The sequence below is a fragment of the Carex rostrata genome, chromosome 20 (genome assembly GCF_964058835.1).
Source record: "Carex rostrata chromosome 20, lpCarRost1.2, whole genome shotgun sequence".
Lineage (NCBI taxonomy): Eukaryota > Viridiplantae > Streptophyta > Magnoliopsida > Poales > Cyperaceae > Carex > Carex rostrata.
Window position 1 is genome coordinate 7318078 of NC_135937.1, and position 26372 is coordinate 7344449.

The 26372-nt window shown below is 33.8% G+C and overlaps 3 protein-coding genes across 3 annotated transcripts; 2 read left to right on the plus strand and 1 right to left on the minus strand.

The window, feature by feature from the left end:
• The first annotated feature begins 4790 nt into the window (after nt 1–4790).
• LOC144572890 (WD repeat-containing protein RUP1-like) lies at nt 4791–7025 on the plus strand. Its single transcript, XM_078322574.1, has 2 exons — nt 4791–5274; nt 5950–7025. Exons 1-2 carry the CDS (start codon nt 4967–4969, stop codon nt 6743–6745), a joined length of 1104 nt encoding a protein of 367 aa, XP_078178700.1. The 5' UTR covers nt 4791–4966; the 3' UTR covers nt 6746–7025.
• Nucleotides 7026–10758: 3733 nt separating this feature from the next.
• Nucleotides 10759–19692, plus strand: LOC144572551 (Nucleic acid-binding, OB-fold-like protein). The gene is made up of 16 exons (XM_078322165.1): nt 10759–10986; nt 11699–12067; nt 13013–13171; nt 13374–13977; nt 14182–14227; nt 14412–14454; nt 14546–14629; nt 15119–15439; nt 16338–16442; nt 16551–16622; nt 16918–17004; nt 17318–17389; nt 17499–17588; nt 18252–18359; nt 18811–18879; nt 19464–19692. The coding sequence occupies exons 1-16, from the start codon at nt 10849–10851 to the stop codon at nt 19536–19538; spliced, it is 2442 nt and encodes an 813-aa protein (XP_078178291.1). The 5' UTR covers nt 10759–10848; the 3' UTR covers nt 19539–19692.
• A 559-nt stretch (nt 19693–20251) lies between these two features.
• LOC144572552 (catalase isozyme A) lies at nt 20252–25011 on the minus strand. Its single transcript, XM_078322166.1, has 9 exons — nt 24800–25011; nt 23438–23534; nt 22888–23165; nt 21945–22370; nt 21357–21707; nt 21179–21268; nt 20991–21058; nt 20796–20889; nt 20252–20524 (listed from the first exon to the last, which is right to left on the minus strand). The coding sequence occupies exons 1-9, from the start codon at nt 24812–24814 to the stop codon at nt 20465–20467; spliced, it is 1479 nt and encodes a 492-aa protein (XP_078178292.1). The 5' UTR covers nt 24815–25011; the 3' UTR covers nt 20252–20464.
• Nucleotides 25012–26372: the final 1361 nt, after the last annotated feature.

The window sequence follows — 26372 nt, forward strand, 5'->3', positions numbered from 1 at the left end:
TTGGGCTGTGGAGCTCCTGTCAAAATTTCAGCTCGATCCGACGGACGGATCAAAAGTTACGCCCCTTTTCGTGAAGCATGCGCAAAACCATATTGCATCAATCGGCTTATCGTTTGAAGCTGAAATTTCTCGCAATAAGTCCTTCTTGATTATTGTTTGATCGATGTGAATGTGGAATTGAGCTATTATTGCATCAATTTGTTATTATTTGATATTGCATCAATCGGCTTATTCGAATTGAGCTATTATTTGATATTATTGTTTGATCGATGTGAATGTGGAATTATATGTCATTTGTTGTCTTATTTATGTTATTTGTTGTCTTATTTATGTTATTTGAAATGTCATGGAGAAATGTAAATAACAAAATATACAAAAAAAATGCTGATATAAGTATCAGCGACCGGTATTTAGGTATCAGAGACCGGTTACACCAGTCTCTGATACCCTTTCATGACGTCAGTAAAAAATAACTGCGACCAAAAAATTTGGTCGCAGAAAAAGTATCAGCGACCGGATGACGTCATTCAGCGACCGGTGACGTCATCAGGAGGGTATCTGCGACAATGCTTTCAGCGACCGGGGTATTAGCGACCGTTTTTCACTTTCTGCGACCGGATTGATTTTCTGCGACCGGCGCCAATACTTTCTGCGACCGGTTTTCCGGTCACAGAAAGTGGAATTTGCTGTAGTGTCCGCGAGGGTATACCGATAGTATCGCTCGCGGATACTGTCTCATGTTTATTATTTTGTTACTTTTACAATTAGCAAATGATTCAGTGACTATCCGCGAGATAAAATAATATATATGTCATAATATTGTCTTATGTTTATTATTTTGTCGGTATACTCTCGCGGATAGTATTTACTATTAGTGACGGTGGTAGATCCATGTTCGCAGTGATGTCATAATGATATTTATGATAATATATATATAAATATTTTTTAATTAATTTATGTTGCTACAAACATTAACGATTTATATTTGATCATGACATTAACTACATCCGCATTACAATATAAAAAAAATGATAATAACTTAGATGAAAATACTGTTTTTTCAATAGATGACATTAATTTTTCCTATTTCAGCTGAGTATAAAAAGCAAAATATCACTGCTCTTTTTTTTTTATTGAAAATAAAAGAACAAGGGCTTAAGATTTTAAAATTCTAATTTAGGAAATTCATTTGAAGGAAGGAGCCAAGAGGGATTTTTTGAGTGGATAAGGTGGGGGCCTCAGTTATAAGAGTATGTCCCACATAATGCAAATCTATCTCTCAACTATTTTTTTCTGAAATGAAATCCTAGCAAAAGAGAGGCCAGTAGCAGAAGAGGAAATAGAAACTGTAGGTGGAGAGAGAAGCTACGTGGGGAAAGCTACACCCCTATCTATAATCTATGTCACAATTTGCATGCACAAACTCATGCATGCAAACGCCGTCACGTCAGCTAACGGACCGTTAGAGAACTTTTTTTTTTTTTCATATAACAATCTAATTTGTATCATTGTATGTATAGTATTAGTATTAATTATGCAATAATTAAGTATGTATTTTACAAATGTGTTTTGAACCATGAATATTGTGAAAGTTGACAATAGCAAAGTTACATTTTACAAGATCTAACCTACCAACTTTCATTTAATGTTCATATAAGATCTCTGTTTAGGTTTCAAATTTACGAACTCTCACTCAAAAGATGTTGTATTTTAGCACTAGAGCAAATATTGGTTCTTATATATATATATATATAGAGAGAGAGAGTACGACTAACGCGCTTCTCTAGCATATGGGCCGAAATGCTTCCGGTGGAAAGTTGAAATTTCAAAATCCAAAAAGTCGATCTGAACCGTTCATCTTCTTCTCCATATTAATATCTGCTTGGAGACCAAATTTTACATTTTTCTGAAATTTTTTACTATTTATTAAGCCACTTTGAAAATTGCTGATCCAACGGTGGCTTACCAAACAGTAAAAATCAGAAGCTACCGTTGGATCAGCGATTTTCAAAATAGCTTAATAAATAGTAAAAAAATTCAGAAAAATGTAAAATTTGGTCTCCAAGCAGATATTAATATGGAGAAGAAGGTGAACGGTTCAGATCGACTTTTTGGATTTTGAAATTTCAACTTTCCACCGGAAGCATTTCGGCCCATATGCTAGAGGAAGCGCGTTAGCCGTATTCTATATATATATATATATATATATATATTTTTTAAACTCCATTGTTGATTTTTTTTAAATTATTTGATGAATGGTTAACTTTTCGCAAATTGATCCAAAATTTATAGATGTAATATAGAAATGAAGAATATACTTTCAAGTTGAACAATATTTTTTAAAATATCATATAAATATATACGTCAAAGTTAAACTTACACCAGATATATTCAAATAAGTAAAGATAAACATCAATTTCTATACTTTTTCGTTATAGTCCATAGTTTTGGATTCGAACAAAAGAATACTTTTGACATCCACTCTTGTATTACATATAATAACAAATATTTTTCAAAATAAAAAAAATTAAAACTACAAATCATTTATTTTAATATAATATTATATTAAATTCGTTGATTCGAGACCTTTAACATTCTATCAAATAATTTTTTTTTAATAATGATTTAAGTGTAAGATTGCCAAACCAAGTATATATAGTTGGAAGTAAACAAAAACCCAACTTGAGCTAGGCATCGATCTCAGATTGTTCATTTATATACCATAATAAAAAAAAAATCAAAACACTCTGATTTTTGAAGAATTTCATGTTTATTCAGGCTACAGATTGGCCCTGCGGCCCCATTTTGAAGGAACTGCATAGCCAATCCGAGGCCCTAGAGACTGGACCGCATGGCCAATCTGTGGCCCATAATTTCCTATAAAAACTAATTTAGAGATAGAATTTTCATTTCACACTCTCCCCGTTCTCTCTCATCAACTAGCTTTTGAACTGTAAGTTTTTTTTTTCTCTCTCTTATTTTATTTTTTTGTTTATTTTTCTGTAGGTAAATAATTAATTTAGTTAATTTTTAATTTTAGGTATTTTTGTGTATTGGATTCAAAATGACTCTTATGGTATCCATTTACACTGGTGGTGATGTTTTAACAGGCCATAATGGGGTTTATTATAGTATCAAGCATGTTATTGTGATTCCGGTAATGCCGGGTACTGATTTGATGGGGATTAAATCGGTTATTTATCACAACCTGGGCATTGGATCTTGGTCAGTATGACCTTAATATTCATGCCAAAATTAGCATGCCCACTAGTTTAGCACAAGCCTGGTTCCAACTCTTTCATGTTCAGAATCATGGAGTTTGGTAGGTAATGTACAACCAGACCATGAGTTTTCCTGGGGATGGGTACAAGGTAACTGAGTTATTTGTGGAGGTTACTCGAGCTCGGCGTACCAACCCAATTATGAGGTTAATCCGGGGTAGTAGTCGGGTTAAGTCTAATTCCTCAAAATCTGACCCCTTTCCAAATTGACCAGCCGTCAGTAGTCAAGCTCCAGTATAGAGGGACCAATCGTCTAGTTGTCCCCCCCCCCCCCCCCCGCGTCGGTCCTGACCCCAGATTAACCAGCCTTATAGCAGTTAGACCGCTCATTGGGGTCAGTCTTGTGATTCGGATGAAACCGATGAAACAGTGAATCCAGAATTACAAGAGGCAGAGGAAAATTGGGGTGATAGTGATCTTGAGGGTATGAGCGATCATAGTGATTAGGAAGATACTCATCCTGTGCTTGGACAGAGGTTTAGAGTGGATAGCGGGTTTCAGATAATGGATCGCACACTCGGTTAGAGCTTTCAATGACACATCGGGGTTTCAGGAAGCTGGTGCGTATTTTTTTGAAAGTACAGTAGAGTTTGAGGATGAATTGTTGGAAGGACGAATGTATGACTCAAAAGAGAAAAGTGAAGAGTGCAATTGCTAGGTTTCACATTGAGTGCAACAAAGAAGTAAGAAATACGCATAAGTAACAAAACCAGAATGAGGTTCAAGTGCAAGGATAACAGATGTGGATGGTACATATATGCTATTGCCACTAGTAATGGTTCACAATGACGTGTCTCCAAGTGCTCAACAAAACACTCTTGTCACGCTGATGCGACAAGAGTAGATCATGCACAGTTGTTGGTTGCTATGGTTGCCGATTGCATATTGACTCACATGAACGATGTTGATTTGAGTATGCAAGCTGTCAGGATCATTCTTGCTGCAATGTACAACGGTTAGATACCGGCTATAACAAACTGTGGCGTGAAAGGGAGTTGGCAATTGCCCGTCAATTTAGTAGTTGGGAGGGGTCATACGCGCTATAGTACAAATTTATCATATATCGTAGTATTGTTCTAATTATAGCTTATTTTAATTTATTTTCATAACATCCAAACTTGCATATACTTTATTTAAATACAACAAAACTAACAAAACAAACAAACAAAATAACAAATAAAACTATGTTTCTGTTTTTAAAAAAATATACATTATGGACCGCAGATTGGCCATGCAACCCAATCTCTAGGGTGAATTGGCTATGCGGTTCCTCCAAAATGGAGCCGCATGGCCAATCTGCGGCCCACTGTGGTCTGGGTAAACATGGAATTCTCCCAAAACGGTGGTGTTTTGTTTTTTTATTTTATTTTATTATGGTAATAAAAAAAACTTCGGGTAAATTTGAGTGTATTTATTATTTATCCAGATACTCTATATCTTTAAAAGAAACTCATAAGAGCATTTTATTAAAACCTAATTAATTAATTTGTTGTTCCCTCACCGACCCCCCTCTCAATTGCTTCCTCCACACATCAATCTTCTCTCTCAACAAGCAAATTAAATACAACGACAAATGAATCCACGTATCCTCTCCTTCCCCCTCTCATTGGTTCCCTTTCTCTCTGTTCTCTTCTCCTTTTATAACACACACAAAATTCTTTCTAATTACCAATGAAAAACACCCCATGAATCAAGGCCATGACCCAACACAGCAACAGCAACAGCAACTAGACTTACAGCAAGAGGAGTTACCGCGGCACGAATGGGATTTCTCGCTACTTGCTTCCATCCCCTCTTCCTCCTCGTCTCTCCTCGCATCTGACTCGATTGGTTCCATTGCTTTCTCGCCTTCTGATAGTAATGACTCTTTGCTTGCCACTGCCGGCATAGCCCGAAAAATACGAGTGTTCAATCTCGGCTCGCTTATTGAATGCGTGGCGCAATCTCAGCCATCGGTTTCAATCTGTACCCCTGCCAAGCTCAGCAATGTTAGGTTTGTCATGCATTCCAAATTTAGTTCATATATATATATACAAGCACATTAAATTCATCAAATTAATACAATTTTTGTTGTGTAAAAGTTTACTGAAAACCTCAAGTGTGGTGTTTATTGAATTCCTGTGCATTTTATTTTTCCATACATTAATTGATACATGTACATTATTTTTTATTTTTCCATACATTGGCAACTAATTTACAGAGACGGCGTTTGTACTTTGTGCTGCTAGCCTGCTATAAATAAAATAAACCAAAAAAGGCAAGGCTAAGATTTTAAGATGCCCCACCTAACTACGATTATGCCCTTTAAGGAAAGATTTAATCAAAGCTGTTCCGCTCATTCTAGAATAAAGATATTAACAATACTGTTTTAACTTCTATATTTTTTTTGGATAGCTTTGTGTAGATTTTTAGACTTCTATATATTTAAACATTTTGACATCTGTTAATAAAAGTAAATTATTTTAATGCTATTGTTTTTTAGAAATATCAAACACACATATCTTTATATTTTTTATATGAGAAAGAAAATATAATACAAGAACCATTTATCAAAGAATAAGAAGACCATGCCCTCTTGATCAAATTATATTTAGGTATGAATATACTAGCTAGATTTCATTTACACAGAACTTATGCTTCATATATATAAATATATATTGTCTTGTAGGTTTCGCACAGGCCATGTTATCGGTGCCGGTGATTATGACGGCGTGGTGACGGAGTACGATGTGACACGTGGCAGTGGCATGGCAGTGTCTGAGCGAGACGAACATGGTGGCCGTCGCATCTGGTCCATCGACTACTCATCGAACGGTTCTCTAGCCGCCTCAGGTTCAGATGATTGCACGGCGCATATGTGGGACCCACGTGCAAATTCCGACGTCCTATTTGAAACCATTCCTTTCACCTCGCCCGTTTGTTGCGTGGAGTTCGACCCAAGCGGAGAACCGTTTTTCGCAATAGGTTGTGCAGATAAAAAAGCATATGTGTATGATATACGTATGGTGAGACACGGTCCGGTTCAGGTTCTTGACAGGCATACACGAGCGGTAACCTACGTTCGATTTGCGGGACATGGTAGATTGGTTTCATCGGGTGCAGATGACCGACATGTGCTTTGGGAATGGAGCAATGGGCAATGTGTGAGGGAATATACGGGACACACAAGCTCGAGAAGTTTCGTGGGGATGGGGGTGTGGATGCATGAGGGACTCGTAGCGAGCGGATCCGAGAGTAATAAGGTGTTCGTGTATGATTTGCGGTGGAGAAGGCCGATATGGATCAGCGGATTTAGTGAACACATACATACTTCAATGGAAATCGAAAATACGAGGAATCGGGGCTTTGTTAGTGCGGTGAGTTGGCGGCAAGGGACGGGAGACGAAAGCGGAATGCTCGTAGCCGGTGACACCCATGGGGTGGTGAAGGTATTTGGTTGTAGAAGGAGAGAACAGGTTGAGTGAAGGACCAAAAATTTGGATGGATATTAATTTAATTATTTTTTAACTTGATGCAAATTTTATATTGTTTTATTTTGTTTTAGCAAAAATTGAAATCCTATTATTGTTTCTATTTTTTTTTCTCAAGAAAAGGAGAATGAGAAAGGTAGGATGCAATGGAGTAAAAGAAAATATATATAGGGTTTAATTATGATTTATTCAATTTCCTAACCGTGTTAACCAATGAAAAAGATTTATCTTTTTTAATGGAAAAAATAAATAAAAGGAAAACTTATCTTGTGCTTTTGCTTGTTCTGTGGTATTGGATGATTTTTATCTTTAAATTATTGTACTTGTCAAATATTGATTTTCTTGTATCATTACCATCATGGTGGAAGACATTGTTCCAATTGGCGTAGCATTATATTAGTATTTTATTCAATTTGCTTCGGTGAAGTTCTAATCACTAAATTACAACTATATATTTAATAAATTAAAATTTTAATTACTAAACTACAACCACATATTTAATATTTTATGAGAAATACTGAATTATATAAACAATAATAAAAAAATATGAAGTATAAACGATAAAATTGTTAATTTTATAAACTTAGTTCACCTCTGAAATCCCTTTAAAACTGTTCCAGATCAAACATTTGACAAACAAAAAATTAACCTATGAAGCAAAACAAACATTGTAGATTTATGCTTTTTCAAAATACTACTATCATATTATTATAGGAAATCGCAGCGGATTTATTTCCAGAGGTGAAAGGTTCGATTTGGAAATCAATATACTGCGATCCAAAGAAATTGGAGGAATTCTGATATTTTAAATTCAACCTTTCATTTGTTTTGAAATTTGTGTATAAAAATAATTTCTATTGAGATTCATGCATTCCAAAAATTAAATTTGGAATAACAGAGACCTACAATTCCTTTGAATCGCAGCAGATTTATTTCCTTTATTATAGTACTGAAACAATAGTGAGGCAAAACTATTAATTGGAACATGATAACGGAAAATATTGCAAATATAATGGAGATTGCGAAAACTTAAAAAATATAAAATTATATTGATAAAATAGTAACAATACAAGATATTTATTGAGGCTAATCAATAAAAAGAGAACTCACTTAATTCTTAAGGAACTTGCTCACCCAATAGGGATCCAATGGGAACTAGCTCATCCAAAGGAGATCCGAAAGAGACTCGCTCATTCTAAGCTTAGTATTACACTAAGACTAAAACGAAACGACTTTAATCTAATTTGTCATCTTCCCTAACATATAGACTTATTTATAATAAATGAGAAACAAAAATGAGCTGTTACAAAATTTTGTAATATATGATTTTAAAGTAACATGATTTTCTCTTAAATTAATCATGATATTATACTTTTAATGAGTCATTAATTAGCAACACCATATTTCCTTTTGTTTCTCTCATTTATTGGCTAACATGTGTGACAATTGGCCCCAACTAACATAAATCTACGAATAGCATAGTATCTCATGAAAGCATAAATCTGCTAATATATAATTGACAACTAGCTCCCAAATTTTCAATTTTCATGTGTGACAATCGGCCCCAACTGTTGAATTAACTAAACACCAATATATTTACAATGATAAATGACAAAAATAACTTCATACATTTAAAATTTTAATATTTTATCATAAAAGAGACAGAGTTTCACACTTCTTATACTTGAGGTCAAAAATGGCAAACTAAGTACTATAATTTCAGAAATTTTTTTTAGAGAAATTAATATATAGAGAAATGTTCTGGTACCCGAGCCATTATATCTGAGCGCGTCTCTCAAGTAGTTTAACAAAAAAACTTTCAATGTTGTCTAACTTCTATTTTCAGTGCTAATATCAAAACATTTAAAGCTATGTTTATAACATTTTACAATACTACTCGCAAGTATGTAAATCTCTATCTGAAAGCATTAAAATTATAAATCTGTATAGTTTTAACTCCTAACTACTTTTGTCTTCAAGCAAAAAACGGAAAAATTCATTTCACCTACTCTTTTTTATTTTTTCTCTGATCATTATAATTTATTTTTCCGACGATCCATGATAAATTTTACGAATATAAAAATACGAATATTTTCTATTCGATTTTATCTTTCAAATAAGATCCATGAAAAAATATTTTTGAGTAATTTTAAAGTAAAACTCTTAAGACTTTAAATTTTCAAGTTTTTAAATCTCAGTCTACAACAATTAAAATTTTCAAGGCTTTGTACACAAGGTTTATATGCTTTGTAAATGTAGTGTTATTGTTGAGGTTTATATGCTTTGAAATGTTATTGTTGAAGTTTTAATTCTTTGTACATGAGGTTTATATGCTTTATAAATGCAGTGTTATTGTTGAGGTTTATGTGCTTTAAAATGTTATTGTGGAGGTTTTAATTATTTGTACATGAGGTTTATATGCTTTGAAATGTTATTGTTGAGGTTTTAATTCTTTGTACATGAGGTTTATATGTTTTGTAAATGCAGTGTTATTGTTGAGGTTTATATGCTTTGAAATGTTATTGTTGAGATTTTAATTCTTTGTACATGAGGTTTATATGTTTTATTCTAGAGATTTAAAGTGTTATTAATGAGGTTTATATGCTTGTACATGAGGTTTATATACTTGTAAATAGAGGTTTAAATTATTTTGAAGCAAAATTAAAAAAAAAAAACTGAAAGTCACAAAGATTTAAAGTGGTAAAAAAAAATACGACACAAATATAACTCGAAAGTTATTATTCATGGATCTCATTTGAATGAGAAAATCGGATAAAAAATGTTTCATATTTTTATATTCGCAAAATTCATCACGGATCGTCGAGAAAATAAATGAGAATGATCAGAGAAAAAATAAAAAAAAAGTGGGTGAAAGGAATCTTTTTGTTTTTGGTTTGAAAACAAAAGTAGTTAGGAGTTAAAACTATATAGATTTAGAATTTTAATGCTTGCGAGTAGCATTGTAAAATGTTATAAACAAAACTTTAAATGTTTGGATATTAGCGCTGGAAATGGAAGTTAGATAATATTGAAAGTTTTTTTTTCTGTTAAACTACTTAAGAAACACGCTCGGAGATTTCGTCTGTAGTACAATTATCAGGCTCCTAAAAGGTATTCCTTAAGTTGTGCATACAATATATTTTATTCTATTTTGATGTGAAAACTAAAGATAAAATTAAATGAATGTTTTTGTAATATGAGATTGAGAAAATATAGTTTCAAAATAATAAAATGAATGCTAAATTGCAAGGGTGTTCTCTCTATTTATCCATCAAGTTAACAATGTTAATAAAATTTAACAATCAAAGAATACAAAATCAGCTTTTGATTTAGTAACAAAACATAACATCTTCCGTATAGATGGATGTGGCTTCAAAACCCGGATGAAGAAATCTTATATACATTGAAAAATTGAAAAATTAGACCTCTATCTTTCTTTACAATTGTCACAAAAAAGGGTAATTTTCAAGATTAAAAAATAAAAACTGAGGGGGTGATTGGCACAACTTCAACTTGAAGATTGCGATGGCATTATTATTTTGACAATCTTCATCATGATTTAAAAAAAAAAAATGAAAAAATGAACTTATAAATTTCACATTTTAATATACAGTGAGAGATACACCAAATTTTATTATTTTTATAAACATAATACGTGAATAATATAAATCATTCTATAATATTAATTTTTAAATATTAACAAATTTATTAAAATAAAGAATTTCAAGACATCCTTCACTTGTAAATTAGATGTAGATATCTCCGGTACTGACTAAAGATGTGGCCTACTGGCGTTCACCATTTCCATCTCTTCCCCAAATCCATCGGAATTGGTGTAACCCTAAAGTAACCCAAAATTTTATTTTAAATCGGTACCGTCCGATCTATTCTTGCACGACTATTAACGGAATCTGTGCATTCCATCTCGGGCCGGATTGGCCCCGATTCTGATCGTACGGTCCGGATGTAAACTCAAAATTTGGATTACTTTCGGGATTCAGACCCAATTCATCGACCATCTATCTACACAAGTGATACTGTCCAGTGCTCTTGTTCCCCGGTTCCACCACCTCGGCTGGAACAAAACTAAAGCAAAAATGGACGCCGTGGCATCCTACGGCGTCGCTAAAGCAACCCGTTTTCCTCCACGTGGAACCCTTCTTGGCCGCCACGTCATCCTCCCCCGTCCTATCGGACGTCTCGTCTTCTACGACAATCAACAAAGCGCTTTCAAGGTATTCACTCCTTTTCATTTTTGAACTCAATCGAGCTCTGAATTGATTTTTTTTTACTCAAATCATAAATTAGTCTTCTTTTGTATGTATTTTCATATTAATTCAAACAAATATTATTAGTTTTCATGTTAAATTGTTAATTCAAACAAATAAAGGCAACATAACTAAATAGTAATTCCTTTTTAATTGAAAAATGTGTAATTATCAATATTATGTTGATCTTTGAATAAAATTTTAGAAAATATACATTCAAATCCAAAAAAAGTGAGCATCTTGTGTTATATTAATGGATGGATCTTCAAATTGAATAACACGAGTATATATTGAGCTATGTTCGAATCGAGCACAAGTGAGTCAACCTAATTGAATGAGTCAAACTCAAAGCAAGAATCGAATAGAGCATGAGTGAGGTGTAGGTTACGGGCTAAACTTTCAGCCCTGCACTTAGCGTACACCTGCAGTATTTTGTAGATTGACATGATGCATTTTTGGATGCACGTTATCACAGTGGCATGCAAATTAAGATTTAAACACATGTTATAGGTATCATATTTTTGTGGTTGGAACTACATAAAATGATCATTTCATGAATAACCTTTTGTTAGATCTCGTTGCATAATTACACTTGAAAACATCAGCATTAACCTGTACTCTGTTTTTTAAATAAGTTAATTACTGAAGAAATACATTAGTAACTTTTATATATATGTAGATAATGGCTAAAAAGCCACATCCAAAACTCGACTTTGTTGATATCGATCCGTTTGATGACGATGCTATTACTATCGTCATTGGAAGTGATGTCAAAATGGATAATCTATTTGAAGACGATGTCAATACAAACGAAGACTCCTCAAGCAAGAGGTCAAGCCCTAGGCTGTCACGGCGAGCCGTGTCTAAAATGAAGCAGTTATTAGCTGAGAATGCAGATGATGAGAATGCCGGTGATGTTGTGATGAAATTGAGGAAGCCAGGTGTGGTTTATGAAGATAATTATAGAAGAAGCTTAATGAAAAAGAAACCGGCACCCATCCTGAGAAGTGAAGGCGTGAAAAATATCACCCTTCTTCAGAAACCAGAGGTAATTTTCTGACAGAAACAGATGTGATTTTTGCAGTTTTCTCAACAAAGTTGAATAATGAGAAGTGAGTTTTGTTGTACCATCTTTTTCCATGGTTAAATTCTTACAAAAAGACTTTAGTGACACTCTCGGTACTGTCTGGTAGCGGCACGTACTGCCTTCCAGGGGCAGATTGCTGGGGAAAGGGGTGGGCAGGATTGTGTTTTTCCATATGTAATTGTTATTATACTGGATGATATTTCTATTGATGGATCTCCTTATATATAAGAATAGGGGGAATTTCATGTATGCCCCTCAAAAACTCAAAATTACGTATTCCACCCTCTAAATCCATAATATATATTTACCCATTTTATTGTCTATTCTATTAAAACTCATTTTAAATTTATAAAGTACCCATTTTACCCTTTATTAAGAAAAATAAAATATATGTAACATGTTTAAGAGAAATATCATCTTCTAATTGGTCCATTTTTTAGGGCAAATGGGTCACAGTTTGTGAGTTATGAATTTTAGAAGGATAAATATGATATTGTGAATTTTAGATGGGAAATATGTAATTTCAAAGTTTTTGAGGGGTATACATGAAATCCCTCGTAATAATATGCTAATCAAGACAGAGATATGTTAGTTTATATTCTCTTGCCTATTTTATTTCTTTTTGTCTGTTACCAGAACATTGGGTTTCCTCGTAATAATGTTCTGGCTCTGTCCCAACTGGTCTCTCTCTCTACTGGTTGCCTACTTGCATTTTTTTTTTTGGGCCTCTCTTTATAGTTTTAACTTTTGATTGAGGTCCGCCGCTGTATGCCTAAACTTAGAAATATGACTAGATAGCACCATTCGACGAAACTCTTAATTTGATACAGCTACCTGATGAAGTCCTCATTTTATTATCTTAATATTCAAATTGATATCTAATGGTGCAGTGATCTATAAAAACAGGTTGGAAAACCATACAAGACAGAAAGTAGACCTGATGACTTGGCGGATCAGGTTCCATCTGATGTAAGCATGATCTATCAGTCCTACAAACCACAGAAGAGTGAGTATGAGTTATACCTCTCACGCCCGGTCCCAGTCTCTCTCAATCCAAGGCCAGAGGTGATTTTTTATTTTTATTTTTTTATTACAAATATGAAAACCTGTGTTATTAGCAAATAAGAAACAGAAATTTCTTTTATAAACGTATGAAAGTTTGAGCTGTATCAGTAAATACTAAATACTAAACGGACTATAACAGGAATATATCTACTAACTGATGGCAGCGATATAGGGTAATTAACAAAATTTAAAAATGTTGTAGGTCATGACCACAAAACCCGATATTGCAATCCCTGTGCCTAGTATAGACAAATCACTTGAAGAGAGGGAAAATAAATCCGAAACCCAGTACCACTCAAATCTAGAACGGCCGAAATTACCTCCACTTATGAGCAACTTTACTAAACAAGCAGCAGGTATTGACTTGAGGAAACCCTCTATACCAACTGACAATAATAAAACCGACCCAAAACATGAACCAAAACCAAACCTCTTACCGGATATGCAAATAGACAGCAGCTTAAGCTCACAACCAGACCAAAATTTTGAATTGGAGCTGAAACCATCATTGGATAAGGTGAGAGTCAATAGAGAAGATCTAAGAAATGTAAGGATAGAAGGGATAGGACCCAGTATTACTGACTTGAGAAAGCCAGATGTTTCCTTGGATAACAATGCTGATATGGATCCGAGACCCGAAAATGAACCAAGGCAATTATTGGATGAGCATATACATGACCACAGCAATGACTTGAGTGAATTGAACCTGAAACCCAAGCGCGAATCAAGCACAGAAATGATGGCAAGGTACAGCAGAGAAGATCTCAGCGATGTTATACTTCATAAGAAGCCTAAATTTGATGTAGGTGAGCGTTCCTGATACTCACAATATAATCGTACCAGTATTTTAACTGGTGTGGTAGTATGTCGTTACTGTTTCATTGGCCCTGTACCATAAATGAATAGACAGCTTGTAGAAGTTCTTCATTAATTTTGTATGAAGTATTTTTGGTATTTTGCATTTATGTATTGCTATTTCTGAGCTACTATATGTTTTATCATGTTTGAAGGGTTACAGCAAACAAATCAAGGAACCGATGGCAATAAACTGATAAGGTATCTGAAATGACATGGTTTTGCAATTATTATTTACATGTTAATAAAGAAAAGGAAAAAAAGAAGAAGGAAAACTCTCTCTCTCTCTCTTGAACCCCCCCCCCCCCCCCCCCCCTCTCTCTCTCTCTATATATATATCTCTTTCTCTCTCCATCAAATTTTAGATGAAAACATCCAATTGTAGGAATGAATCATCAGATGCTGGAAGCATTTCATTAGAAGAGGAGGTACAAGTATTTCTTGTTTTCACGAGGACAGAATGATCATTCTTTTTTTATTTACCAATGATTAATTATCAGTGTACTTTTGTTGTCTTAGGATTGGAAAAAGTTAGAAAAACTTCTGAATACTGGTGAAAGAGTCATTGTAGAGTTGGCTGGATACACCAATGAAGGGTTTATTGTAAGTCTTCTTTATGTATTTCCTGTGTTTGACCTACCTTGTATAAAGTAAATACCTGCATGAGTATACTAGAGAATAACTCTGCCTGTGTAGTTTCTACACAGCCTGTCCCAAGCTAGGAAAAAGGAGGGGGGGTCGTGATAGGCTTGGCGAGCCAGCGGTAAAAAAAACCTCTTTATGGAAATGAAACCCTCACGAATTGGATATGAGTAGTACTAGGATGGGTGACCTCCTGAGAAGCTCCTGAGAAGTCCATGTGTTGTTGATTCCGGTTGGGTTTCATTTCTAGCCTTCCCCAACTTGTTTGGGAATAAAGGCTTTGAAGAAGAAGTATACTAGAGAATAAGTTCCTGACAAATGAAGACACATATGCATATAATTATAGTCTCACCAAGTTCATGCCAAATAAATACAATCTTAAGTATCTATTATATGATGTTGAGGATTTTGTCTGAAGTTTCTCATTGTTTTATTGATTATTCTTTTCAGGCAACTTTAGACTCCATAGCAGGATTCATACCATACCGAAATCTCGACCGAAATCTTGGCCTCCAATACAAGTTCCATGCTTTTGACTCTTGGCTAGGGATGAAAGGGGTGGACCTTACAAATTACCAGCAGAAAATGCAAAATATAGACAGTACTGTTTCAATGGATAGTCTGTCAGATTTAGGGCTAGATGCTAAAACCCTAGAACAGAATCAGCAAATTGGAGAGGCAGTGAATTCAAATTCAACTTTGAATTTTGGTGGTCTTTTTCTAGAGTACCAACAAGAAAAAGAATCTTTCTTCTCTTCCTTTATTGGTCAGGTATTGAGAAGAATTATTTATTACGAAAACAAGTGCAGCATTTGGCCTAAATGTCACAAGTAGAGAGATGACCCATTTGTCCTTGAAAGCTGACCAATTAGAAGACTCATTCTTAAGCATGCTACATATTTTCATTTTTCTTAATAAAGGTAAAATGGGTAATTTATAATTTTAAAATGAGTTTTAATAGAAAGACAATGAAATGTGTAAATTTGTGAGATTTTGAAATTTAGAAGGGTAAATATGATATTATGAATTTTAGAGGAGGGAATATGTAGTTTTGAAGGTTTGGGTGGGGGGGTGGGGGGGGGGGGGGGGGGGTATACATGAAATTCCCCCTTATCTTTTTCATTGGTAAAACATGAAGTCCAATTAGTGGTTTGCTGAAGACGAGTATGCTGTGTGTTCTTTTTCTCCTTGCGGGTCTTCTTTTGGGGACTTGACTCCTTCAGTACAAAGTAAAAGAGAGAAGCGTGATTTACTATGCTTATGTTGATGCCGTCATAGTTGCTAGTTCAGAATTAGCATATTATTTAGGGAAGTATCATGATTTCTCAATAGTTTGGAATATTTGCTTATTTATTTGGAAAAGGTCGATCTAAACCAAATGGCACGTAAAGGTCTAAGATGAAATCTTTCGCGTAAGGTCCCCGTATCTACCACAAAATACAGCTCAAAAAAGTTTAATTTCATTTTTGTGGAAGTAAAGAAACAAAAGGGTTAATTATTATAGCTTTTTGAAAAAGTTTATTCAAATTGTATGTGAAATTTGTTACTACAATGCAGCAATGCACTTCCTGGCAGCGAGACATGTCGACCTGTGCATTTGAGTTTCACGACTCAACATAATATTCTCTAACATATTTTTCTCTCATTTTTTTTCTTTACCAATGTTCAGAAATTGCAAGTTAGAGTCTCCATGGCTGATAAAAGCTCTAAAAAGATCATATTTACAGGAAAACACAGAGAACACCAAGAATCACTTAAGAAGAGAAAGCTCATGGTATTATACTGAATTTTGTTTCTCATTGCCCAAGTTTTCAATTTTACATATACAGAATTCCAGACAAGTGGCATTTTATAACCCTCATTTCATTTATCAATTATCTAGGCTAGGCTTAACGTCGGAGATATCGTGAAATGCTGCATTTACAGATTTACACACTTTGGTATATTTGTTAAGGTGAGTAATATTTGTTAATTTTGCACTCCATGCTTCTATTTTTTCTTGGGAATAAGGAAAAGTATCTCTTGTACCTGTCCCCCTCTCTATTTGAAATTCCCAAAATTGACCTCCTTTTGTGAGATAAGTGATTGATAGATTTCTAAACTTGGTCAATTCTACATTTTCAATGTGTCTTTGAAAACACTATATTAGCTCAATATTTCTCTTTTCATGGTTCATCAAGTTCTTGCAGGCTACTCTTTTTTTCTGGCAATTGTAAGATTTTCTATAACTTTTTTCTTATTTGAAAAAGGTTGAGGGGGTTTCCGCATTAATTCCTGCAGAAGAGGTCCTTTGTGAGGGCACAATAGATCTTCTATTTTCTCACAAGTTAGGCCAGGTTCACTCCCCCCCCCTATATCTATAAAAAATTCTGTTTTACCTAACAAAACCTAGAAGGAAAATGATGCTTCAGACCACATTTATTATTCAATTTATTACGCCCCAAAATCAGACTCAAATCAAACACTAGAGACTAATCAAGCTTGTTTATCAATTAAAGATCAACATATCCCAGAAAACAGTATGTGCTGGTACAGAATACAACTGGCATTTCTTGACACAGATCAAGAAAAACCATCTTGAACCATACTACTTGGTTGAGGATATATTTGATATATTTACTATTTACATAATTGTGCTTTTTTTGCTAGATTCTTGATGCAAGAGTTCATAATTTGGATTACACGCGTGAGCGCATAACTCTCTCACTCAAAGGAGTTACCGTAAGTTTTCCTAGAGATTCTCAAAAAAGACCTTGCTTTTCTATAATATTGTGAAAGATTTGACTTTTAATTGGTGTAAGTAATCTTTCTTTGTTTTAATTGGTATAAGCCGGATCCACAAAACAATGATTTTGAATCAGTAATTGCTGGTGACATGTCTTTCAGTGGAACTCTCCAGGCAGCACAACCAGAAGAAGAGGTACAGATTTGTAACTTCTCCTTTCTTCCCTGAAGTGGGTTCAAATGCCTCCAATTTTTAATTTTCTAATAACAAAAATTCCAAAATTTAGATGTCAAAATAAAACCGTTAGATGTGATCTATATTATGTTCTCTACATGCACATAAAAAATTATCACTTTTCGATTCTGTTTTGTGCATAGAGAAAGTGATATATATAATATCTAACGGTTTTATTTTGACATTTGAAGTTTTAAATTTTAAGCTATTTTAGTTCTAAGAACAGAGGCACATAAAATGGAGACAAAAAATGAAGACATTTGAACCCTCTTCTTCCTAAAACCATTTGAAAAATTTACCTATTTTTGCTTTGTGTCCAGTAGAATTATTTGAGGAAAGATGAAGTGTTCTTTTGGATGTTGTTAGTATTTTACAAGCTTTGGGTATTTTCAATTTCTAAAGCTATGATGCCTGTAATGATATTGGTCGGTACAGGCAAGGACGTACCATACTGCAAAGCAGACAAACCAACCAGTTAATTTAATTGTTATAACGGTTGATTTTAGTATCATCGTTTATGAAGAAATTTACTGGGAGAAGAATCAATTGTATGTGTCCCTGGACTTCATATTTGGTTAATCATTAAATAATTGATTAATTATGTTTTGTAAAACAATAAAACAGTGGGAGGACGTGGAATCTTTAATAAAAGAACTAAATAAGTTGGAGGAGGTTGATACTATTTCCAAGGGAACCTTTTTCTTAAGCACGGGACTGGCACCAACTTTTCAGGTACAATTTTGGAAATGATTCTTATTTGGCCCAACAAAACCTCAAAGACAATTTTTACCCTCAAAAAACAGGAATTTGCATCCTCTGAGATATCTTAAACTTTGAGTTGATCTGTGGAAACACCCGGACTGTTCAAATCCTTTCTGCACAAATCTCAAAGTACAATAATACTGACCCCCTGCATTCCGAATAGGCCCGGAAAAAAATTGTCCCGGCTTTAGATTAACCGAAAAATTGAGATATCTCAGAGGATATGGACCAAGAAAAATGGGCTTGATCCTTCCTCTAAAAAATAATTAGACCTTCCTGCTTCCTCATGAAGAGATGAGAATTGAGATTAGGATGAGAAATATATAGTTTGTACATAAGAAATTTCAAATGATTCCTTAGCTTTGTTATCCTAGCTTCAGAATGTGACATTTATACCCTTATTTTTCTTTGACCTCCAAAGGTTTACATGGCACCTATGGTTGATGATAGATACAGGTTACTTGCTCGCTTCGGAAACAAAGTACAAGAGGTTAGTTATTCTTAAAAGTGTTAGTATTGTTAATCCATTACTGTCATCGACAATTTCTGTTGTTGCTGATGGGGAATTTAGGGATGTAAATACGTGACTTGCCTTGACTAATCATGCTGTGACACCAAGCCAATTTTTTACGTGCCGTGCCGTGGCCAAATTGGGATGGACGGTCACAATACGTTTGTCACGGTGTGACCAAGTCACGTGCACGTCGTGACCACATGCATCACATTTGGTGTAGTTTAACTATATTTTTTGTAATTTTAGTTTGTTTATTCAAAATTCACTATTGGATCAAGATCTAAAGGTCACGATCACGCATGCCTCACGTGATCACGTGCTGTGCCGTGTTGTGATCAGACCAGTCCATGTGCGGTGCCAATTTCTTAAAGAATGGCCACGTCACGCAAATGACCTCGACTTGAGTCACAACACATGACCGGCCCACGCGCCGTGACATGACGTATCTAGTCAGGGCGTAACCTTTTTACATCCCTAATCATTGAGGATGGTGGTGATTGTGGTGTTCTCTTATTTTATTATTATTATTATTATTATTATTATTATTTTGGAAAATGTAGGTTTTTATCCAGGCTTCGATGGATGAAGAGAAGATGAAGAGTGCTATCTTAGCATGTACTAGTCGGATAACCTAATAAGCTTATATTTGGATGTGCTAGAGTGCTATCTTGTCATCACTAGTCAGATAGCCTGATAAGCTTTTATTTTAATGTTCCTTCACCAATTTTGTAATTAAATGCCTTTATTTGTACATAATACATTTGATGAAAATAACACATTTCTTCGTTTGTTACTACTGTTAGCCTTCTTTGTGTTAATCATGATAATTTAAGCTTTTTCATAGAGTAGGAATCTAGTGATAATCGATTAAGTTGACGATCTTTATAATTGTTAAAAATGATGAAATTGTGCATATTTTACCATTCATTAAACGATTTAAAAATTGCAATTATTATTTATTTAAATTATATTATTATCAACGCTTCAACCTTTCGAATATATTGTACGTCAAACTTTCTTACAGCATATGTACATTTTATAACAATAGTCTTGTAAATGCAAAAGTAGTTCTAAATATTTGTTAATTGCTTTTTAGAAATTAAAGTTTTTAAAGTTTCTAACTCTTACGTCTCTAAAATTAATTTTAGAGTTTCTATTATGTCACGTTAACAACAAATTAAAAATGAGAAATAATTTGAGTCAATCATTTGGTCAGCATGAATTCTCTCATATTTATGAAATTAGATTATAAACTGCTACACGAAATTAGAAACTTTAGAAACTTTAAAAGTTTCAAGATGCTCTTAGGAAATTGAAAACGAGACAAAGTTGGGTTTAAAAATATTGCAAATATCACATCACATATCATTAAATTAAAGAGAGTTTACTTGAGAGACGTGAAAATTACAGGATTCCAAAAAAAAAAAAAAGAGAGAAAAATAATAGGAAACCGACTACTCTTGCCAGAAGAGAGGAGAGGAGTCTCTTATTCCATAAGAGGCTTCATACATAAAACAGCACACGCTTATTTTAGCCCTTTCATGCATGGTTCGACATTACATTACATGCTTGGTTTGACATTAATCCTGTTACCCACCTTCATCCCAAGAGATGTGTCACACTGCATTCATGCAAATCAAAACCAAAATCAATTGAAGCATAGAAATCCACAGTTTTGAAGAGAGCCAAAAGAATTGAAGGAAAGTGTAATGTAAAACAATGTGCTACTATATTTCACTGGCTTATCCTAACCTTCACATCAATTACATTAACAATTATATATGAATGTGAATTAATGGGGTTAATTATTTGTATTTTTTTGAGAGAGCTTCTTTTTTAAATTTGAAACCTAGATTTGGGAAATAAGAAAATGAAATGTAAATAAAAGGTACCTGAGAGAGATAAGAGATAAATATACTGCGAATCTCATGGCTCACTTTCGGGTGTCCCAACTGCTCTACCCATCTTTTGACGAACCGCTCTTGCCTGAAAAAATGGAGATCATTTCAAATTTAAAATTTTATTGTACAACTGTTACTGATTACTATATGCTAAGTATGGATGTGATCAGAACAACGATCTGGTACCTATCAGGAGCCCATGAACGGTAAAGCTCCCCTGGTTGCTGGAAATCATTCTGCTTTCTAATGGTAGCCTACAAATCAACAAGGTAAAATTAACTTGGTTTGTATTTCTGATGTCAATGTTGAAAATGAGGATCATATTAAAAAAAAAAAAATGAAAGAACAAAATACTATTTGAAAAATAGCTCCACCTTCTCGCGCTTGCCGCTGAGGATACGGTTAGGGATAGGGTGCTTCTCAGCATGACGGAGCGGATCATGCTTGGACGGGAAATAATCAACCTAAAAGAAAAAAAGAAGAAGATATAAATAATCATCAAGTAAAAAATGTTCACCATGATTCATGATAATACTTCTAAGTTCCAATTACCTCTTCATCTCTGTGCATGAAGTTCATGGCACCATCAAAGTGATTGTTGTGCAAAGCACACTTCGGCGCATTCACCGGTAACATGAGGTAGTTTGGTCCGAGACGGTAGCGTTGTGTGTCAGCGTATGCAAAGACACGGCACTGAAGCATCTTGTCATCAGAATAGTATATTCCTGGCACAACAAGACCAGGTCCAAACGCCAATTGTTCGTTTTCGTTGAAAAAGTTGTCGATGTTGCGGTTGAGCACGAGACGACCGACTGGTTGCAGAGGGAGCAGGTCTTCTGGCCAAGTCTTGGTATCATCTAACGGGTCAAAATCATAACGGCTCTCAGTGTCTGGATCCATCACCTATGTGATAAAAAATTAATGCTCCAAGAATTAGTTTCACATCAACTTAATATTTGTTGCTTCTTACCAAAATTCTGTTATACAAGTACTAGTCCAAATCATAACCAAGTACAAAAATAGCTTTCTAAATGATTAGCATTTCTACCGAAATTCAACAACTGAACCACAATTTAATTAAAAAGAATTTCTACAGTAATAATTGTTATATTGTTATAATTAATTGTCAGAATTTGTAACCTGCACATAGAGCTTCCACTCAGGGTAGTTCCCTGCAGCAATCGACTCATACAGATCTTGTGTTGCGTGACTGTGGTTTTTGCCTCCGACAACCTCCGCCTCATCTTCAAGCAAACATTTCACTCCACATGTCGGCTTCCAATGGAACTTGACATAATGCGACTTTCCCTCCTTGTTGATAAATGTGTAGGTGTTCACCCCGAATCCGTTCATGTGACGGTAGTTGATCGGAACGCCTACATCGTCAAAGAGGAAGAAGAATGTGTGCATGCTCTCGGGATGGTGCGAGAGAAAATCAAACACACGCCAGTATTCCTGGATATGAGACTTCGGGTTCGGCTTGAATGCGTGGATCACGTCAGGGAACTTGATTCCGTCACGGATGAAGAACACCGGGAAGTTGTTTCCTAGTAGATCCCAATTCCCCTATAAAATTCATAATATATGTCACTGTGTATACGTCATTTCACATTTACTCTCGAAAATTGACCAATTAGAAGACTGATAATTTTCGTAAACATGCTACATATTTTTTTATTTTCTTAATAAAGGATAAAATGAGTCTTATAAACTTGGAATGAATTTTAATGAAAAGACATAAATAAATTGAATAAATTTGTGAGTTTTTGAAATTTAGAATGGTAAATATATTATGAATTTTAGAGAGGAATATACATAATTTCAAAGTTTTTGAGAAGTATACCGTATACATGAAATTCCCCTTATTAAAAAGGCCTACAATAGCTTCTGTCATGGTATTTCAAAAAAAAAAAAAAAAAAAAGGCCTACATTTTTTTCTTTTCTTTTTCAATTCTCTTAAATTTCTTCCCCAACTAGGCAAGACAATTAACAGCACTAGAACTAACAGTTCACAAGTAGACAATGTATCCATTAATTACATCAGTAAAATGAAAATAATTAACTAATGACATAATTAACATACCTCTCGGGTGTAGAACTTGACGGCGAACCCACGGGGGTCACGGATGGTCTCAGGGCTACCCCTCTCATGGATGACAGTGGAGAAGCGCACAATGACGGGTGTTTGGACACCTGGCGCACGCAGGAAGTCTGCACATGACAGGTGCGTCACGTCATGGGTGCACTCGAAGAACCCCTTGGCACTGGCACCCCTTGCATGCACCACCCGCTCCGGTATCCTCTCCCGGGCAAAGTGCGCCACCTTTTCGATCAGGTGGTAGTCCTCAAGCAGGATTGGTCCTTTGAAAATACAAATATTTTAAAGTTTATTTAATTACATACTGGCATCTATTTAATGTATGAAATCAGTATGACATCTTAGCTGCTAATATCAAGAAAGAAATTTGCTCTAAGCCTCTAGTATATATATCACTTTTTATATAAAAATATTAGAATTGATATTAAGATATACAACTCAGATCTGTTGTAAGCTTTGTATTACTTGTCACTTGTCAGTGTAGAAAACTTGTATTTTTTTCTTTTTTCTTTTAATGAGAAAATATTAAAATTACCTCTAGATCCAACGGTGAGGGCTTCATTGTCATTCCAAACAGGCGCACCAGCATTGGTGGTAGTGTATGTTGTGTCGAAACCACTTGAAGGACGAAACTGAAAAAAAAAAAAGTATAATATTTTAGAAATAATTTCACATTTACTGTCATGTAATTATACAAATAATTGTTACGGCTTGTCGTACTTGACATTTGATCTTTAAAAATTAAGGGGCAATGTAAATAATTTAATTTTGATCAAGACGGTTATAGCAACTAGGGGTTGTTTAATTAGTCGCTTTTTATTGCAATATCTTTGAAATCTCTTTGTCACCAATTAAACCGAATCAAAAGGTGCGTATATATAGTACCGTAGAGAATAGAGTTATTGAATGCTTTGGATCTAACCTGATTCTGTCAAATATCTTTATCTAATCTGAATTCTAAACTCAGGACTAAAGATATTGACAAAGCAAGCTTAGCTTCATGCAGTAGTGTACTAGTTATATATTTTCTTTTTTCATTTTGTCTGTACTTGTCATGATCTGCATGAAGTCAAATTTACTGTGTCAATATCTTTACCCCTAAGAAATTACTTGTTTACTTTGAGAAAAGTTTGTTCATAAAATTAATAGTTTTTGCAGGGTACGCAAGCTAAAAGGTCCAAAGATATTGGATCGGATCAGCTATTTTCTTGGAATCTTTTTCTGGCAGCTGGTGACATGTCACTGTTATCTGTACCAGATAGGTTATTGTCACTACAGTGCATGATTGCCACTTCTCTCAATTAAAAAAATACTGTTATGTTTTAATTGACAGTATATTTCATTTCTACTTTTTAAGAGAATATTGTTATTTTTTTTCATCTCTAGCAGTAGTAAACAGTAATTATGTTATTCTCTTTAAATTAGGTTTTATATAACATAGGATGGATGAATAACTTTGAAACTTTAATTTCAAACAAATTAACAAAAAGTTTCTAGCTGAGTCCTAATCTGAAATATTATTCATGAGCAGAATTTTTGGATTTGCAAATTTCATTGTGTGACTAGATGACGTCAATTAGCTGAATTTGATAAAATTTTCTCTTAAAAAAATTCTCTTATTCAATATTCTATCAGAAGGTAGTTTGCAGCTTGCAACAGCTGATTCATACTCATGAAATTATTATATTACAATAAAATACACGTGCTTAATTAGTTCTGTGGTACACTTAAACAACACTTAAACAATCTAATTAAAAAAACATATATAACACTTATTTATTTAAGATAACAAACCAAAGATTACTTGGTTGCTATTTTCATGCCTTTTTTTATCTGAAAAAGAGATACCAAACTAAAATATAAAATGAAGCTTGATGAGAAATGAGAATGTGTATACCTTGTATGGATCCATAGTCTTCAAATTTTTCTCCAAGATTTATTTTGCTCTCTCTCTCTCTCTCTCTCTCTCTCTCTCTCAATCTCCAAGATGATTGCCCACTCTATTGGAGCTGTACTCCATTAAATATGCACATGATGGGGTAATCTTACCTTCCGGTAAGATTACTCTCTTTGACACTTATTCTATCATTTTTTTGTGGATTTATGACCAGCTGTTGCTTAAACTATACATAATATATGGAGCAGGTTACAATTCATTCTCATATCCACAGTGACAAATGAATTATTCGGATTCAGTTCGGCGAGGTCAAAAATTTGTAATTCAGAAATAATTCGGGAATGATTCGGAAGTATCCGGATCAGAGATCTCAGTCCTGCAAGAGAGCAAAAAAAAATTGTTATGGAAAAAGTTCGAGAAAAATTCGGGAAAAATTCATAAAATTTGCGAATTATTCGGATTTAATTTGGTCAACCGAATAATTCGGCATTCGGTTCGGCATCACCAAAAAACAAATTATTCGGATTTAATTCGCGAATCTTGTGACTATGCTCATATCAATTTAATAATTTTTACCAACATATTTTTACATCAAATTGAGAAAATAAAAATAATGGAAAAAATTATGAATATTTTTTTATAAATTGGTTGTGATCAAGGTTCATACAATTTTATTGTCATCTGATTTTTCATACAATTTTAAAGTACAAATTACATTCAAACTATTAAATTTTAAAATTATAAATATTTTTTACATTTGTCCCCATTGTTAAGTTGTTATTAACTCATAAAAGTTGCCTTGAACCGACATATAATATTTAGAAAAAAAATTATATATCCTCAAGTATTATAAGATTAAAACTAAAATATTTTTAAACTCCAAAACTTTTTTAATTGGCTTTAAATTATTTTAGTTTGAAACTATTCAAACTATTAAATTTGAATATTTTCCAAATTATTAATGGTACATTCCAATCCAGAAAAACTATATTGACTCGAAGAAATATATCTAAATGATATGTACTATAGAAGTAAAATTAGAGTATCCTTAAGTTCTAAAATTTTTCTGATTGACTTCAAAAAATAAAATTTATTATATCACCAATAATGTGATAATAAAATTAAATATTTACTTTTCAAATAACTAGATAGATGATCAACTAGTTATATTGTGCCAAATTTTACAAAAGACCCATGTAATTGAGAACATGTATGTTTTTTTTAACATTTTTTGTAAAAAAAAAAATCATGTTGGGAAGGGATAATTTGACAACCATTTGTTTTGACAATTATGATAGTTGAAATTGAAATATAACTTGCTGATGTGTTTTTTATTATTAAAAAAGACTTCGTATCAAATTCATCAAAGTTTTGACAAAAAGAAAATATTATTTTGATATAAAATTCCTATAATTATATAAAGTTCCATATCTATGTACTAATTTTGATATATGATAACTCGGTCTCACTGTAGAATAAAAAAATCTTAAAAAATATGTTTTGTTTCTAAAATTTAGAAAAAAAAAATCAGAATAAGTACAAGCAGTGCTGAGCTGGATTTTCTCTCTCCAAT

Coding starts and splice junctions, on each gene's coding strand:
- LOC144572552 (XM_078322166.1), bottom strand. Junction 21,059..21,178: donor TCAGCGGCAAGCGCGAGAAG/GTGGAGCTATTT, acceptor GTTGATTTGTAG/GCTACCATTAGAAAGCAGAA. Junction 20,890..20,990: donor CGTTCATGGGCTCCTGATAG/GTACCAGATCGT, acceptor CCATTTTTTCAG/GCAAGAGCGGTTCGTCAAAA.
- LOC144572551 (XM_078322165.1), top strand. CDS start 10,849: ATGGACGCCGTGGCATCCTACGGCGTCGCTAAAGCAACCCGTTTTCCT. Junction 10,987..11,698: donor ATCAACAAAGCGCTTTCAAG/GTATTCACTCCT, acceptor ATATATATGTAG/ATAATGGCTAAAAAGCCACA. Junction 14,228..14,411: donor GATGGCAATAAACTGATAAG/GTATCTGAAATG, acceptor ATCCAATTGTAG/GAATGAATCATCAGATGCTG.
- LOC144572890 (XM_078322574.1), top strand. CDS start 4,967: ATGAATCAAGGCCATGACCCAACACAGCAACAGCAACAGCAACTAGAC. Junction 5,275..5,949: donor GCCAAGCTCAGCAATGTTAG/GTTTGTCATGCA, acceptor ATTGTCTTGTAG/GTTTCGCACAGGCCATGTTA.